This window comes from Heloderma suspectum, chromosome 3 (assembly GCF_057233095.1).
Source record: "Heloderma suspectum isolate Gila_16-S chromosome 3, 16-S_ref, whole genome shotgun sequence".
Taxonomy (NCBI): domain Eukaryota; kingdom Metazoa; phylum Chordata; class Lepidosauria; order Squamata; family Helodermatidae; genus Heloderma; species Heloderma suspectum.
Genome location: NC_139460.1, coordinates 36880597 through 36893871, shown reverse-complemented (window position 1 = coordinate 36893871; position 13275 = coordinate 36880597). Strand labels below are relative to the sequence as shown.

General features: G+C 40.2%; 1 protein-coding gene across 11 annotated transcripts in view; it reads right to left on the bottom strand.

Annotated features, from left to right (window-relative positions):
- Positions 1-13275, bottom strand: part of PAN3 (poly(A) specific ribonuclease subunit PAN3) — an 88379-nt gene that overhangs the window by 58594 nt on the left and 16510 nt on the right. For 7 of the 11 annotated variants that reach the window (XR_014789014.1, XM_084842931.1, XM_084842935.1 and 4 more), the window contains exons 3-4: positions 12937-13003; positions 11039-11109 (exon numbers count right to left, since the gene is read on the bottom strand). The exons of 3 other annotated variants lie outside the window; for them this stretch is intronic. Coding sequence is in view for 7 of the 8 variants with exons in the window: in XM_084842931.1 (XP_084699057.1) it covers positions 11039-11109; positions 12937-13003 (138 nt within the window). In the remaining variant the exon portion in view is untranslated. Of the gene's footprint in view, positions 1-10768; positions 10964-11038; positions 11110-12936; positions 13004-13275 lie in introns of those variants that run through there. One more of the 11 variants, XM_084842940.1, reaches the window with a different exon arrangement.

Below are 13275 nucleotides of genomic sequence, written 5' to 3'. Positions count from 1 at the left end.
TAAGGCAATTCCAAGTTCCATAGACGCAAAAGATAGATACCAAGGTTGCAACCCACTGATTAGGCATTTGTGGTGGTGCCCAAAGCAGTATCTCAAATTCCCAAATGCACCCATGGGTCCAAAAAGGTTGGGAACCCCTGGTTTAAATTATCAACTTCTCAGCTACTAGCACTCATGGCATCCCCAGAGCCTAAGATGGGAACATGTTTACCCATGAACAGGACCACTGCTGGAGATAAATGCACTTTAGACTTACAAGGGTCCATGTAAAGGTGTGCCCTTAACCAAGGCAAACTTCAGCTTCAAGGGCCCAAAATATTTGCAATAAATATAAATATCTTGGGCCCTTTTTGTATGACCCATATACTTCTCTGAGATTCTTCCTAAGATGGGGTTGGGGACAGATCTCAGGCTCATGCACCCTCTTCCCTGCTCTCCTCATTAAAAACAGAGATGAATGCCCAAACTGAGATATGTCACAGTTGTTTACATCAAGATCTACTTGTCTGGATATTCACTTCTCCCCAGACAGAAAAGGGTAGGGGAGAAAGTGTGTGAGCCTAAGGCCTATGCCCAATTTCTTCTTGGGAAACATTCCCCTTCTTTTAGTATCCGTATATGTACCATCTAAACAGGTCTGAACACAGTCCTACATATGTCTCTTTCATGATTCTTACATAGCCCTGCAGTGGATATTGTGCTTCAAGTGTAGCAATCATCAATGCAAACACAAAATTTCTAGCACTTAATAGTTTGAAGACAAAACTTGTGATAAAGACTAAGATGTGGGTGCACGAAGTTTCCAGTTCTCAAGAGGGCATAAGATGGGGGGAAAGCAAAACATTCCCTTCTTTGCATTTTGCACATCAGAATGATGCATTGTTCTAGTTAACAGAAATCAGGAAATGAGAATTAGTAAGCGTTAATCTACCCCTTTTACATACACCATATTTCATTAATCCAGAACTGCAAAAGACATTAAAGTTACAAAAAAATACAATCTGAGAAATGGCATGCTAAAGTTTCCTACAGAAAATATATACAGAATATATTTTGCAGTCTTGGATGTAAGAATTAGTGAAATATGTTATATGAAGAGCTCATAAGCCATTCTCACATCACATACACTACATTTTAGAACAGAGGTGGGCAACCAGTGGTCCTCTAAAATTTTGGCCTAAAAATCCAATCATTCCTCACTACTGACTATGCTGGCTAGGACTAATAGGAGTTGCAGGCCAAAACATTTGAAGGACCACTGTTTTAGAGAGTAGCATTAGGAGCAACATGTGCACTTATGCCACTACATTAACTTTAAGTTCAGTGTTTCATAGCCAAAACATCATTCCAACTGGGCTAAATGGGCTTAAAACTAGCAGTCCACTAAAGTGCATTTAACGGAGACAGCTGATGACTAAAAGCTACAAGGCCATCAAAGAACAAAACAAAAGAGAACACTACCGAGAGCATAAGATTTGGAATGTGTCTTTATTTTTATTTCCTTTAAGTATTTAAATGAAGTCAAAAGAGGAATGGTAACCCAAGTATAAAATCTTATCCAACTTGTTTGAAATATATATATATTTTTTAAAACCCACTGAAGTCACAGCTACATATGTGACAATGCATATGAAGTATATTAAGTGCAAGTTCATTTACAAGGTACATACAAAATATTTTTTTCCTCCAGTAAAACAGCTGAACAGTTCACATAGTTGCATCTACATTTGTCAAACAAAACTTCAGGTTTAAACAGCATGATAAAATTGTTCAGCCAGTTCCAAAATGTGGTCATATCTGGACATGATCAGGCAACTGGAAGGATGCCTGCATGTTTTGGAAGACAAAGACAGGAAGTCACACTTTTCTAGATAGCCTGAGCTAAAGTATGTTCCCAACTAGTTTTAGGCAGATCTTGATTGGATTTTAGATTCCTGACCATGGAGGCAGTTAAGGAACAACTCAGATCCCTTGAAGGAATCTGCCTTAAAGGCAAGGTTGGTCAGAAATCTGCCTGAAGTATCCTTCCTCAGGGCAGGAGCTCAGCAGTGTGTCCTTTTTAAGGCTCAAACTAAATACTAGTTTTAAAGCCAATAGCAGCTATATGACTTCAGACTGCAGGTAGGGGTTCACGTGACTGAACACTCCTCTGGAGAACTAACACTCCTACATATAGAAGGCAGCATGTCAAAGAGAGATAGAAAACTTGATGTTGGAGAGAAGAGTTTTATATATAGGGCATTTGTTTTGTGCCGAGGACGTTTCAGTTATGTGAGCCCCACATGTGATCTGAAATGGTATAAGATAAGACTGTAAACCTTATCTCCTGTTCGTGAGAATTACACCTATACTACAACTCCTCACACCTTTAGTACAAATGCTGTGTCAAGTTCTGTCCAGGGATGGATGTCAACTCTATTGCAGTAACAAAGGGATCAGGAACTTTTGCATTACCAATAATGGTGGAAGTATCACCTCATCAAGTGATACTTTTTCAGATAAAGGCTTTGTTTCTCAAAATTCTGCATGAGATGCCAGATTCTGTTAGTTGCCATTTTTATGGCACAGCAGTACTCTTGAGCCCTTTCTCAGTGCTCAACAGGACAAAGCTTTTCTCTCCGATCAGCTGCTGATAAGAGATAAGAGCTTTTCCTTGCTGGGGAGTGAGGGCAGAGCCTAGGGAGGAAGCTGCTGAGTGATTCAGTCCTGCTTACTTCTGACTACCCTTAGAACTGATAAGAAACATGTTTTGGTCTACCCACTCTGCCTTTCACCATGCCCACAGATGGAATGCAGCCCCTGAGACCTTTCCTAGACTGGAAAAGTCCAAGGCCCACACTTCTCAAAAGGAATGCTATTATTAAAAAAATACATGCCCATGTATAGCTATTTAGCAGCTCTTGATTAGCCAATTTAGCAGCAATCTTGATTGCTGGAGAAGACTTTTACGAGTCCCCTGGACTGCAAGGAGGTCAAATCAGTCCATCCTAAAGGAAATCAACCCTGAGTGCTCATTGGAAGGACAGATACTGAAGCTCAAATATTTTGGCCACCTAATGCGAAGAGAAAACTCTCTGGAAAAGACCCTGATGCTGGGAAAGACTGAAGGCAAAAGGAGAAGGGGACGGCAGAGGATGAGATGGCTAGATAGCATCACCGATGCAAAGAATATGAACTTGAGCACACTCCGGGAGAGAGCGCAGGACAGGAAGGCCTGGCGTGCTATGGCCATGGGGTCACGAAGAGTCGGACACGACTGAACGACTGAACAACGATTAGCCAAGACTTTAAGAGTAACATTAACCAAGTATTAAACATTCTTGAAGATCTGTTGAAGATACGAGAGCCAGTATGGTATAACGGTTAGTGTGCTGGACTGGGGCTCAGGAGACCTGGGTGCCAGTCCCCATTCAAGCACGAAGCTCACTGGGTGACTTTGGGCCAGTCACTGACTCTTAGCCTAACCTACCTCACAGGGCTGTTGTGAGGATAAAATGGAGAGGAGGAGGATCCTGCATGCCACCTTGAGCTCCTCGGAAGAAAGGCAGGATATAAATGCAACAAATAAATAAATATAGCTGTGAAATCATTTGCTTGGAGTTAACTAAACGATATATGCTCTGTATACTGAAGACTTTAACACTTGGAACTCTTCAAAATGTAGGGAAGATAAAATTCTTCTGAATGTCAAATGTAAAGATGAAAAAGCCATTTCAAGGATTAAGATAATCAGCTAAATGACAAAAGAACTAAAGCACAGTCATCTGCAATCCACTGATTTAGCAGCTGTGATTGTAAATTACATACCAGGAAATTGAACCTACTTTCTCATGAACAGTAAATATTTAAAAGGAGTCTGGAGTACAAGGCTGCCATTCAGAGGGCACCCTGTAGCACAACTGGGCAAGACATTTTGAAGAATGTGAACAAGGTTGATCATGGTGATCCCAGTGAAGAACAGCCAACCCAGAATCTTCAAATCCACCTGAAGGAGAAGTTTTGGGTCCATACTTCTGTATGGACAAGACAACAATGAACTCTTCTTTGGTCTATTACATTGTGTATGGACTATGAGCTGGATCCAGACTTGTGCTTAGCAGAATGTAGATGGCACTGGAGGAAAGGGCCAGTCCAGAAACTTTTACCAACTCTTCCTTCCTGCTGCAACCCCCGGATCTCTGAAAAGTTGCTCCAGGGAGTGGGCTACCCTCTAGAACAGAGGGAGGTGATGCTGGGACAGAAGAGGGAATTCATGAAATTGCCACTGCACCCCACTTTCTCCAGAGGAAGCCTTCCTCAGCAATGCAACTGTCTTGGAGAAAGTAAGCTGCTGCCTGTACTTTTAGAGATGGTGCAGTGAAGCAGCCTAGTGTCTGGGTAATGTTCCCTGCATTCCAGGGTACATGAACTTAACTCAGACTACTCAGAATTACTTAGGTGTACATCCTGTTCTAGTGCACTCCCACTGAAACAGCAGGTATATAGCCCTAAGGATACTCCTTAAGAAAAGGTGGAAGACAACAGAAGAAGCCAATGTGGCTTCACAAAAAGCTTAGGGATGACCTGAAAACAAAAAAGGGCACATATAGGAAATGGAAAGAAGGCCAAGTAACAAAGGAAGAGTACAGGCAGATAGCAAAGAATTGCAGGGATGGCGTCAGGAAGGCTAAAGCTGAGAATGAGATGAGGTTAGCAAGGGATGTTAAAAACAACAAAAAGGCTTTCTTCAGCTACGTGCATAGTAAAAGGCAGAGGAAAGAAATGGTTGTTCAGCTATTAAATAAGGATGGCAAAACAATAACAGATGACAAAGAAAAGGCAGAGGTGCTCAATTCCTACTTTGGCTCAGTCTTCTCCCAAAAGAAGGTCTATGACCCCCCTGGCAAAGGCGAAGTACAGGCTGAAGGGGCAGGATTGCAGCTTGAGATCGACAGGCATATGGTCAAGGAACACCTCATTACTTTGAATGAGTTCAAATCTCCAGGGCCAGATGAACTGCATCCTAGAGTCATAAAGGAACTGGCAGAAGAACTCTCAGAACCGCTGTCTATTCTCTTTGAGAAATCATGGAGGACAGGGGAAGTGCCAGATGACTGGAGGAGGGCTAACGTTGTCCCTATCTTCAAAAAGGGTAAAAAGGAGGAACCTGGGAACTACAGACCAGTCAGTCTGACATCAATCCCTGGGAAAATTCTGGAGCAGATCATAAAGCAATCCATCTGGAAGCACCTTGACAACAATGCCGTTATTACTCGAAGCCAACATGGATTTGTCAAAAACAAGTCCTGCCAGACAAATCTGATCTCATTTTTTGATCAAGTAACCTCCCTTGTAGACCGTGGGAATGCTGTAGACATCATATACCTCGACTTCAGCAAAGCTTTCGACGAAGTGCCCCATGATATCCTGATGAGCAAACTAGCTCAAAGTGGGCTAGATGAAACAACGATCCGGTGGATCCACAGTTGGCTACAGAATCGGACTCAAAGAGTGCTTATCAATGGGACCTTCTCAAACTGGGGAGAGGTAACGAGTGGGGTACCGCAGGGCTCAGTCCTGGGCCCAGTGCTCTTCAACATTTTTATGAATGACTTGGAGGAGGAGGTGCAGGGAATGCTGATCAAATTTGCAGATGACACAAAATTGGGAGGGATAGCTAATACTTTGGAAGACAAACAAAATTCAAAGTGATCTGGATAGACTGGAGCGCTGGGCAGAAAACAACAGAATGACATTTAATAGGGACAAATGCCAAGTTCTGCACCTAGGAAAAAGAAACCAAATGCACAGTTACAAGATGGGGGATACGTGGCTCAACCACACTACAAGCGAGAAGGATCTTGGAATTGTTGTCAATCACAAGCTGAATATGAGCCAACAATGTGATGTGGCTGCAAAAAAGGCCAATGCTCTTTTGGGCTGCATTCATAGAAGCATCGCTTCCAAATCCAGGGAAGTACTAGTTCCACTCTACTCAGCACTGGTTAGGCCTCATCTGGAGTACTGTGTCCAGTTCTGGGCACCACACTTTAAGAAGGATGCAGACAAACTGGAGAGGGTTCAAAGGAGGGCAACAAAGATGATCAGGGGACTGGAAAGAAAGCCCTATGAAGAGAGACTGAAAGAACTGGGCATGTTTAGCCTTGAGAAGAGAAGACTGAGGGGAGATATGATAGCACTCTTCAAGTACTTGAAAGGTTGTCACAGAGAAGAAGGCCAGGATCTCTTCTTGATCATCCCAGAGTGCAGGACACGGAATAATGGGCTCAAGTTACAGGAAGCCAGATTCCGGCTGAACATCAGGAAAAACTTCCTGACTGTAAGAGCAATACGACAATGGAACCAATTACCTAGGGAGGTGGTGGGCTCTCCCACACTGGAGGCCTTTAAGATGAGGCTGGACAGCCATTTGTCAGGGATGCTCTGACTTGGATTCCTGCATTGAGCAGGGGGTTGGACTCGATGGCCTTGTGGACCCCTTCCAGCCCTACTATTCTATGATTCTATGATCCTGGATCTAGCACTGTCACTTGAGGCATAGTGATATGGAGTGCCTTTAACCAGATTTGCCTGACTTGCCAGCTGCAACTATTCCTGGACAGGGCAAGTCAGGCTACAATGATCTATGCTCTGGCAACCTCTCAAATAGATTACTTCAATACATTGTACGTGAGGCTGCACATGAAGACAACTAAGAAGCTTCAAATACTGCAGAATGTGGCTACCAGAATTTTAACTCATATAGCCAGATGGGATCATATTATGCCAATTCTTAGGGCTCCTTCACACTGAGCTTTTATCCTGTGATTTGACGTTGCTCCTTCACGGAAGTTTACAGGCTCTTTACAAGACACCGTGACCCTCCAGGGCGTCTCTTGCACGAAATGTCCTTTGTTCCGTTTTTAAATAGATTGCAGATAATGAGCTATCAAATTACCCTGTTATGTTCTGCTTCAATTTCCTCTGTGAAAAGAGTTAAAGTGGCAAGAAGAGGAACAAGAGCAATGAAAGATAATGGAAGATTCAGATATGGGGAGAAGGAGGGGGAGGGGGAGGGGGGAAAGGAAGCATGTGTAAAGGGAGTCAGTTGTGATCCTGCATTTAAAACGGAAGCAGAAAGCCCTGTTGTAAATACAGGATTTTAGGCTGGTGTAGAGATGCCCTTAGAGTTACACTGGCTGCCTATTTGCTTCCAACCCCAATTTAAGGTGCTGGTGCTTAACTTTAAAGGTGTAGACAGCTTGAGACCCAAATACCTAAAGGACTGTCAGTCTCTATATGAACCTGCCTGTGTCTTAAAATCTCTGGACAAGGCTCTGCTCTGGGTTCATTTGCTAGAGGAAGCTGATTGTGTCGGAACTAGGTAGAGAGCACAATGACATGCCATCTCTGGAATGCCATTCCCATTGCTGCTTGACTGGCGGTGGCAGAGCTAGCATCTTGGTGCCAAGTTAAAACGTCTTATTTCCCCAGGCATTTTAAAGCGCAAGGTAGTTTGAGCTTAGTCTGCTCTGCTCCATATACCTCCAATATAATGTGTTATGTTTTCTTGTATCATACTTGTGGTATATTTTGGTTCTTATTTTTTTTAAATATCACTCTGATATCTTAGGATGAAGGGCAGATTAAAATACTTTTCATACATAAATACATTTGAAAACAGGAGGAAGTAACTGACATTAAAAAGGAAAGCAGTATGCCAATCAACTCTTGATCATTTACTGTGCTATGGCAGCAAAACCTGGGCCAGCTCTATTTGCTGGAGCTGTTGCCACTTTATCCAGCTATGATTCCAATGTTCCAGAATAAGTTAAAATGTGAAAATAGTATTAGGACCCAGAGAGAAGAATTTGGTTCTGATGGGTTTGAAAATATGGGGTGACGAGGGTGGGGGTGGTTATGTTGTTTGCTAGTTATTGTTAGTCTACATTAGTAGAAACACACTCAGAACTAGCTTGTGCAGATATCTCACAGTAAACACAGTATAATAATAATGTATTGTTTTAAAATTTGTTGTAAACCACTTTGGGATTTTAACAATGGAAAGCAGGATATAAATATTCTAAAATAAATAAAATACAGCCAGCTGTTTTTTTAGCTGCACTACCTGGAATCGTATTGTATCTTTCATTTTTAACTGATGGAGCTACAGCTTAACAGACTGTGTCTCTAAATGTTTTTTTTTTTTAAAGATCACGGTTCTCAATATATAAATAGGCAAACTGCAAGATGTTGGTGCACATGCAAGTTCAGCATCAAAACATATTCTTAGCAAGCAGGATTTTGCCCTCTGCGACACCAGAAAGTTGAAGACATAGCAAGAGCACAACAACCTGCCTTTCAACTTCGTTTATTTTATTTTTGAGAATGTATACCCCACCTTACAATCAAATTATTCTCAAGGCTTTATTTGCTTACCTTCTAAGACACTGAAATCCTAGAAGAAACACTCTCTTTAACCTCCCAAGCAAAAGGTTCTCACAAGGAAAAGAAGGTAGTTTTTACAGAAAATCTCCACAGACCTTTAAAGGGATTTCAGGCCTTCCCAAGTGAAACAGTTCACCTTTGAAGTTACTTTACTCAGATCAAGAAAATGCTACTACAAAATTAACACAGTGTAAAGAACCAATAAAAACCAGACACCTACATTGGACTTGCACTGGACCTTGCCATCTGCATCATACAGAGGTTCACACCCTTATATTCTAGAGCAGTGGTCTCCAAACTTTATTGATCGTGCACCCCTATCAGTAAAAAAATTTTGAACACCCCCCCCAGTATATGTATATTTATAAATGATATACATGTGCTACTGTACTAATATATTATGTACATTATAAAACATACAAAGACAAAAATTAAGGAAGGATGAGATGAAGATTAAATAAACAGTATTTTTAAAATAATTTCTTTTATCTATTACAAAGAACCTTTTTGCTCTCACTAAGAAATTATTAATATTTTTAGTGAGAGCAACGTAACTGAGTATGCTTCATTATTTTTGAAAAGGTTTAACGCATTGTGATACGGCGATTTGAAGGTCTGGTTCTAAGTTCAGTTTATTTCAATACTTGGTTTTAATGGCTGTCATAGCTGAAAAAGATACCTCACAAAGATATGTAGATCCAAATGGAAGAAATGCATCTTTGGCTGTGATTACTAAATCATAATATTCATTTTTCAATCCCATCCACCAATTATGCAAAGTTTGTTGTTGTTGAAATTCAGCTAGAAATTTCCATCTTCCCTGATGTTAATCAGTTGTTCGTGCAAACTAATGGGAAGGTATCGCATTTTTATATTTTTTACAAATGGGTTCAAAACCCATTGAAACTATTTGTTTAGAAGATTTTTAAACAGGTTAGAAAATCCCGTTTTCAAGTTTCTTAAGTGTGCAGAGTTTTTATAGGTGACACACTTAAATCGTTTTTGGCAACAAAATCACATACCGATGGAAACATTGCCAAACATCCATTTTCAAAATGCTCTCTCCATAGCATGAGTTTCTTTTGGAAAGAAGTTACTTTCTCACTCATTGTTAAAATGTCACCTTTACCTTGAAGGGACAGACTAAGTGTGTTTATTTTTTCAAAAATATCTGCTAGGCAGCATACTACTGACAGCCACTTGTCATCACAGAAAAGGTCAGCAAATTTGGAACAAATTTGCTCTCCTTTGGCAGGATGGCAGCTGCTCCAGTGCCACAGCCGAGTAAGCAACTGCACCTTCCTCTGCTGTGCCTGGCAGAGACTGGCGCAGATGCCCTCAGTGACTATGGCTGAGGCAGGACAGGACTGGAGCCGAGAGAGAAATGCCATGGAGCTTCCCTCTTGGCTCTCGTCCCATCCTGCTGCCTCCGCTGTTGCCATCATTGCACACAATGGCAGCTCGTCGGAGCAGTGGGAGGCTGCTCAATTACTGGGCGGCTTGCGCACCCCAATGGATCGTCTTGCGCACCCCAATGGATCGTCTTGCGCACCCCCTGGGATACGCACCCCCCACTTTGGAGACCACTGTTCCAGTTCATGTATTTATTATTTATTCATTACATTTATAACCCACCTTTCTTCCACTGTGGAACCCAAGGTGGCTACATGTGGTTTCCAGGTGGTCTCCCCTCCAAGCACTGACCAGACCCAGACCTGCTTAGCTTCAGCAAGGTAGCTGCCTCATGCGCCTTCAGACTATGACCTGGGACCATTACGTAACATCAGCAAAGACAGGTATTGATATAATGTTGTGAGCATTCTTTTGATAAGATATCATTAAAAAGTGCCAAATAAAGTTTGTTATCCTATACCCAAATGTAGTAGTACTTGACATATATAATCTTTGGACATCAATAAAAGCACGCTATGTAATATTGACAGTTTAAACTCTGATGGCCAATTGCAGCAATTTTCACTGGCAAATGAAAATTAGCTAATCTAGAAAACTCTCCAAAGGAATATTCCCAAGAAGTTAAAAATAAATAAACTGACGAACTTGAAAGTAGCTGCTTTGATAAGTTGGAGGCATTTAAAGCTTTGAGCAGATAGCTTGAAAAACAGAAGAGAAACTACCCTGAGAAAATGATTATGGCTTTGAAACTATCTGCAGTGTCATAAAATAGTTTTCAGGTTAACCTGGATACAAGAACTCAATATATGGCTTACAGATTTTTTAAGCCTGTGGGCAATGCTGACTATTGCACAAAGTTTTCTCTCCAAGGTGAACTCAACACAAGTTATTTTAGAGGAAAGTTTCTGGACACCTATTTGAAGATTACCTCATAACCACAATCTGCAATACTACAGTTGGAAAGTCGTCTCTTGGATTTTTGAGAGGATGGGTGTGAAGTTGGCGAGAGATGATCTGGACAATTACAAGCAAGTGCATACATGCATTAAAATACATGCTCAGAAATAAATATATTTATGTTGCTGCACCTACTATTAATGCTATTCTTAAGCAATATCAGTGTCTGTATGAAATGAATTAAGAAAGTGGTTCTTCTGATATTTTGAAATAAAAACTTGGAAAATTTGGCAATACCTACTTTTCTCCTTTGAGATAAGCTGAGGGCAGCAAAGTCATTAAACAAGGATGAACCAGGTGAAGTAAGGGGATCTGCAAAAGAGGTTTCACGAAGAAACACACAGAGATGTACACTTCAATATATATATATATATATATATATATATATATATATATATATATATATTTCAATGCTTAAAATATGCTTACAAAGTAGAACCAGGATCCAGAAAGCTACTTTATGCATGCCTAAGGATATGTGCCTGCTCAATGTACTCCATACCCCTACCCCAGTTAACAGTTGACCCTTATCAAGCTGTTTGCGAAGCTTCCCTGGTTTCTTTGGATCTTGGGAGTACAAATGTACAATTTTTACATACCTATACCTTCACAGATGTCACATGAAACACCTTCCAACAGTGACTGTCTCAGTGATTTGTTTTTTTTAAACACACCTTAAGACTACTGAAAAGCTACTTTATGGAGGAAAACAGAACTAGAAAAAAATGAGGACTATGGTTTAGCATCTTAGTTGGATAGGGCCATCATGTTCTATCAATACCAGTGTAAAGTTCATAGCAGTTAAGACCCATTGAAATCAGAGGCTAACTTTTTTGGGGGATCACAGCCAAGGTTTTAAAATGAAGTTTCCTAACTTACAGTTTATTCTACATGACATTTTCTGCAGTCTTAAGTACTTTGATTGAATCGTATTAATTCACATCTTCCTTGTTTACTTATTCTTATGAATGCACTCCCATGTGGAAGTGAGTTACAAATGAAGAAAGTTTCTGGTACAGATGGTAACAAATCATTACCTTTTCTAACATGTAAATTCAGTTTAACTTACTATCACCACAAATACGCCTATTTAACTGCACATGTTTACCATGAACAGTTACATAAAAGGATTTCAGATAGAACTGGATACATCTATCATATGAGCACATATGTAGTTGATATAGTATTTAAAAGTTTAAGCCGATTATATGCGATGTCCCTTATGCACTTACATAGCTTTCCTCCTGAATTATCTAACTGAAATACGCAAGAGGATGGGGAAAACTGGGGGTCATAAAAACTAATGTGGTTTCCAAGTTTTAGACCAGAGCATGTTCCTGGTGGTTCCACATGGACCCATGGCCTAGCTGGAGTCCACCAGGAAAAGAGCCTTCAGTGTGGTGACCCCTTTCCTATGGAAGTCCCTGCCTTTAGAGGTCAGGCAGATGCCAATGTTGTATTCCTTCTGGTGCCTCCTGAAGACGTTGTTATTTTGGGATGCCTTCCTTGAGAGACTGCAGTTTATTAAATCCGGTCTTATCAGAACTTGTTTTCTTTTAAAATGTTTTAATTGTTTTAATATATTGTTTTATTATTTTATCCTTGCTGTTCACTGCCCCAAAATCTTTTGATGTGGAGCGGTATATAAATATTGTAAATAAATAAATAATGACAGGAAAGAGGAAGACTTTGTTGTTTTGTAAACTGAAGTGGCCCTACATTCATAACTATCTTAGTGTGTGCTGTTATCAATTCCCCTCGGCATGTCCGTGCTCTCAGCTGCACCTAAAATAACTCTCTGAATCCTTGACAAAGCTTTCTCCTAGAGTTTTCTTGTTTTAAAATGTTTAATCTGCCCTTTGTTTAATATTCTACAAGTTGCAGAGTAACCTATGGAAAGCAAGCAAAGCAAAAAGAGACAGTACATAAGTACAAATTGAAAATTAAAATTGAAGCCAATTGCAGTAAGATATATAAATTTTATAAATATAATTTCTAGAATTATATTTATATTCTATAAATATAATAAAAATAAGAATTTTAGCATATTGCAGCCAGGTTAAAAATATACTGTTAAAAATCCCCATAAAAATAGTTTAAAATTGGTGTGCTGTTGTTTTTAAAAAACGCACATCTTACCATGGCCTGCATACGGCTTGGCACTGTCACTGAGAAGGCTTGGGGAACTGCTGCTATTTGTCATCCTCTGTAGAAAGTGAAAAACAAAATTGCATGGTGTATTGGGATCATTTATATTAGCCCATATTTCTATAAACTGAAAATGGATTGATAAATGCTTGTTACAAGATTGTTAATTAAAGCCTCAGTTCTCCAGGGACTCACAAATTGGTACACATGTTCAAGTAAGTGAGTGTGCTCAAATAAAAAACTATAGGAAGAATTTAGTAGCTGGCCAAAACATTTAACATACAAACCATCCTAGTGTAAACAATATCTTTCTTTTTCTTTATTAAGATA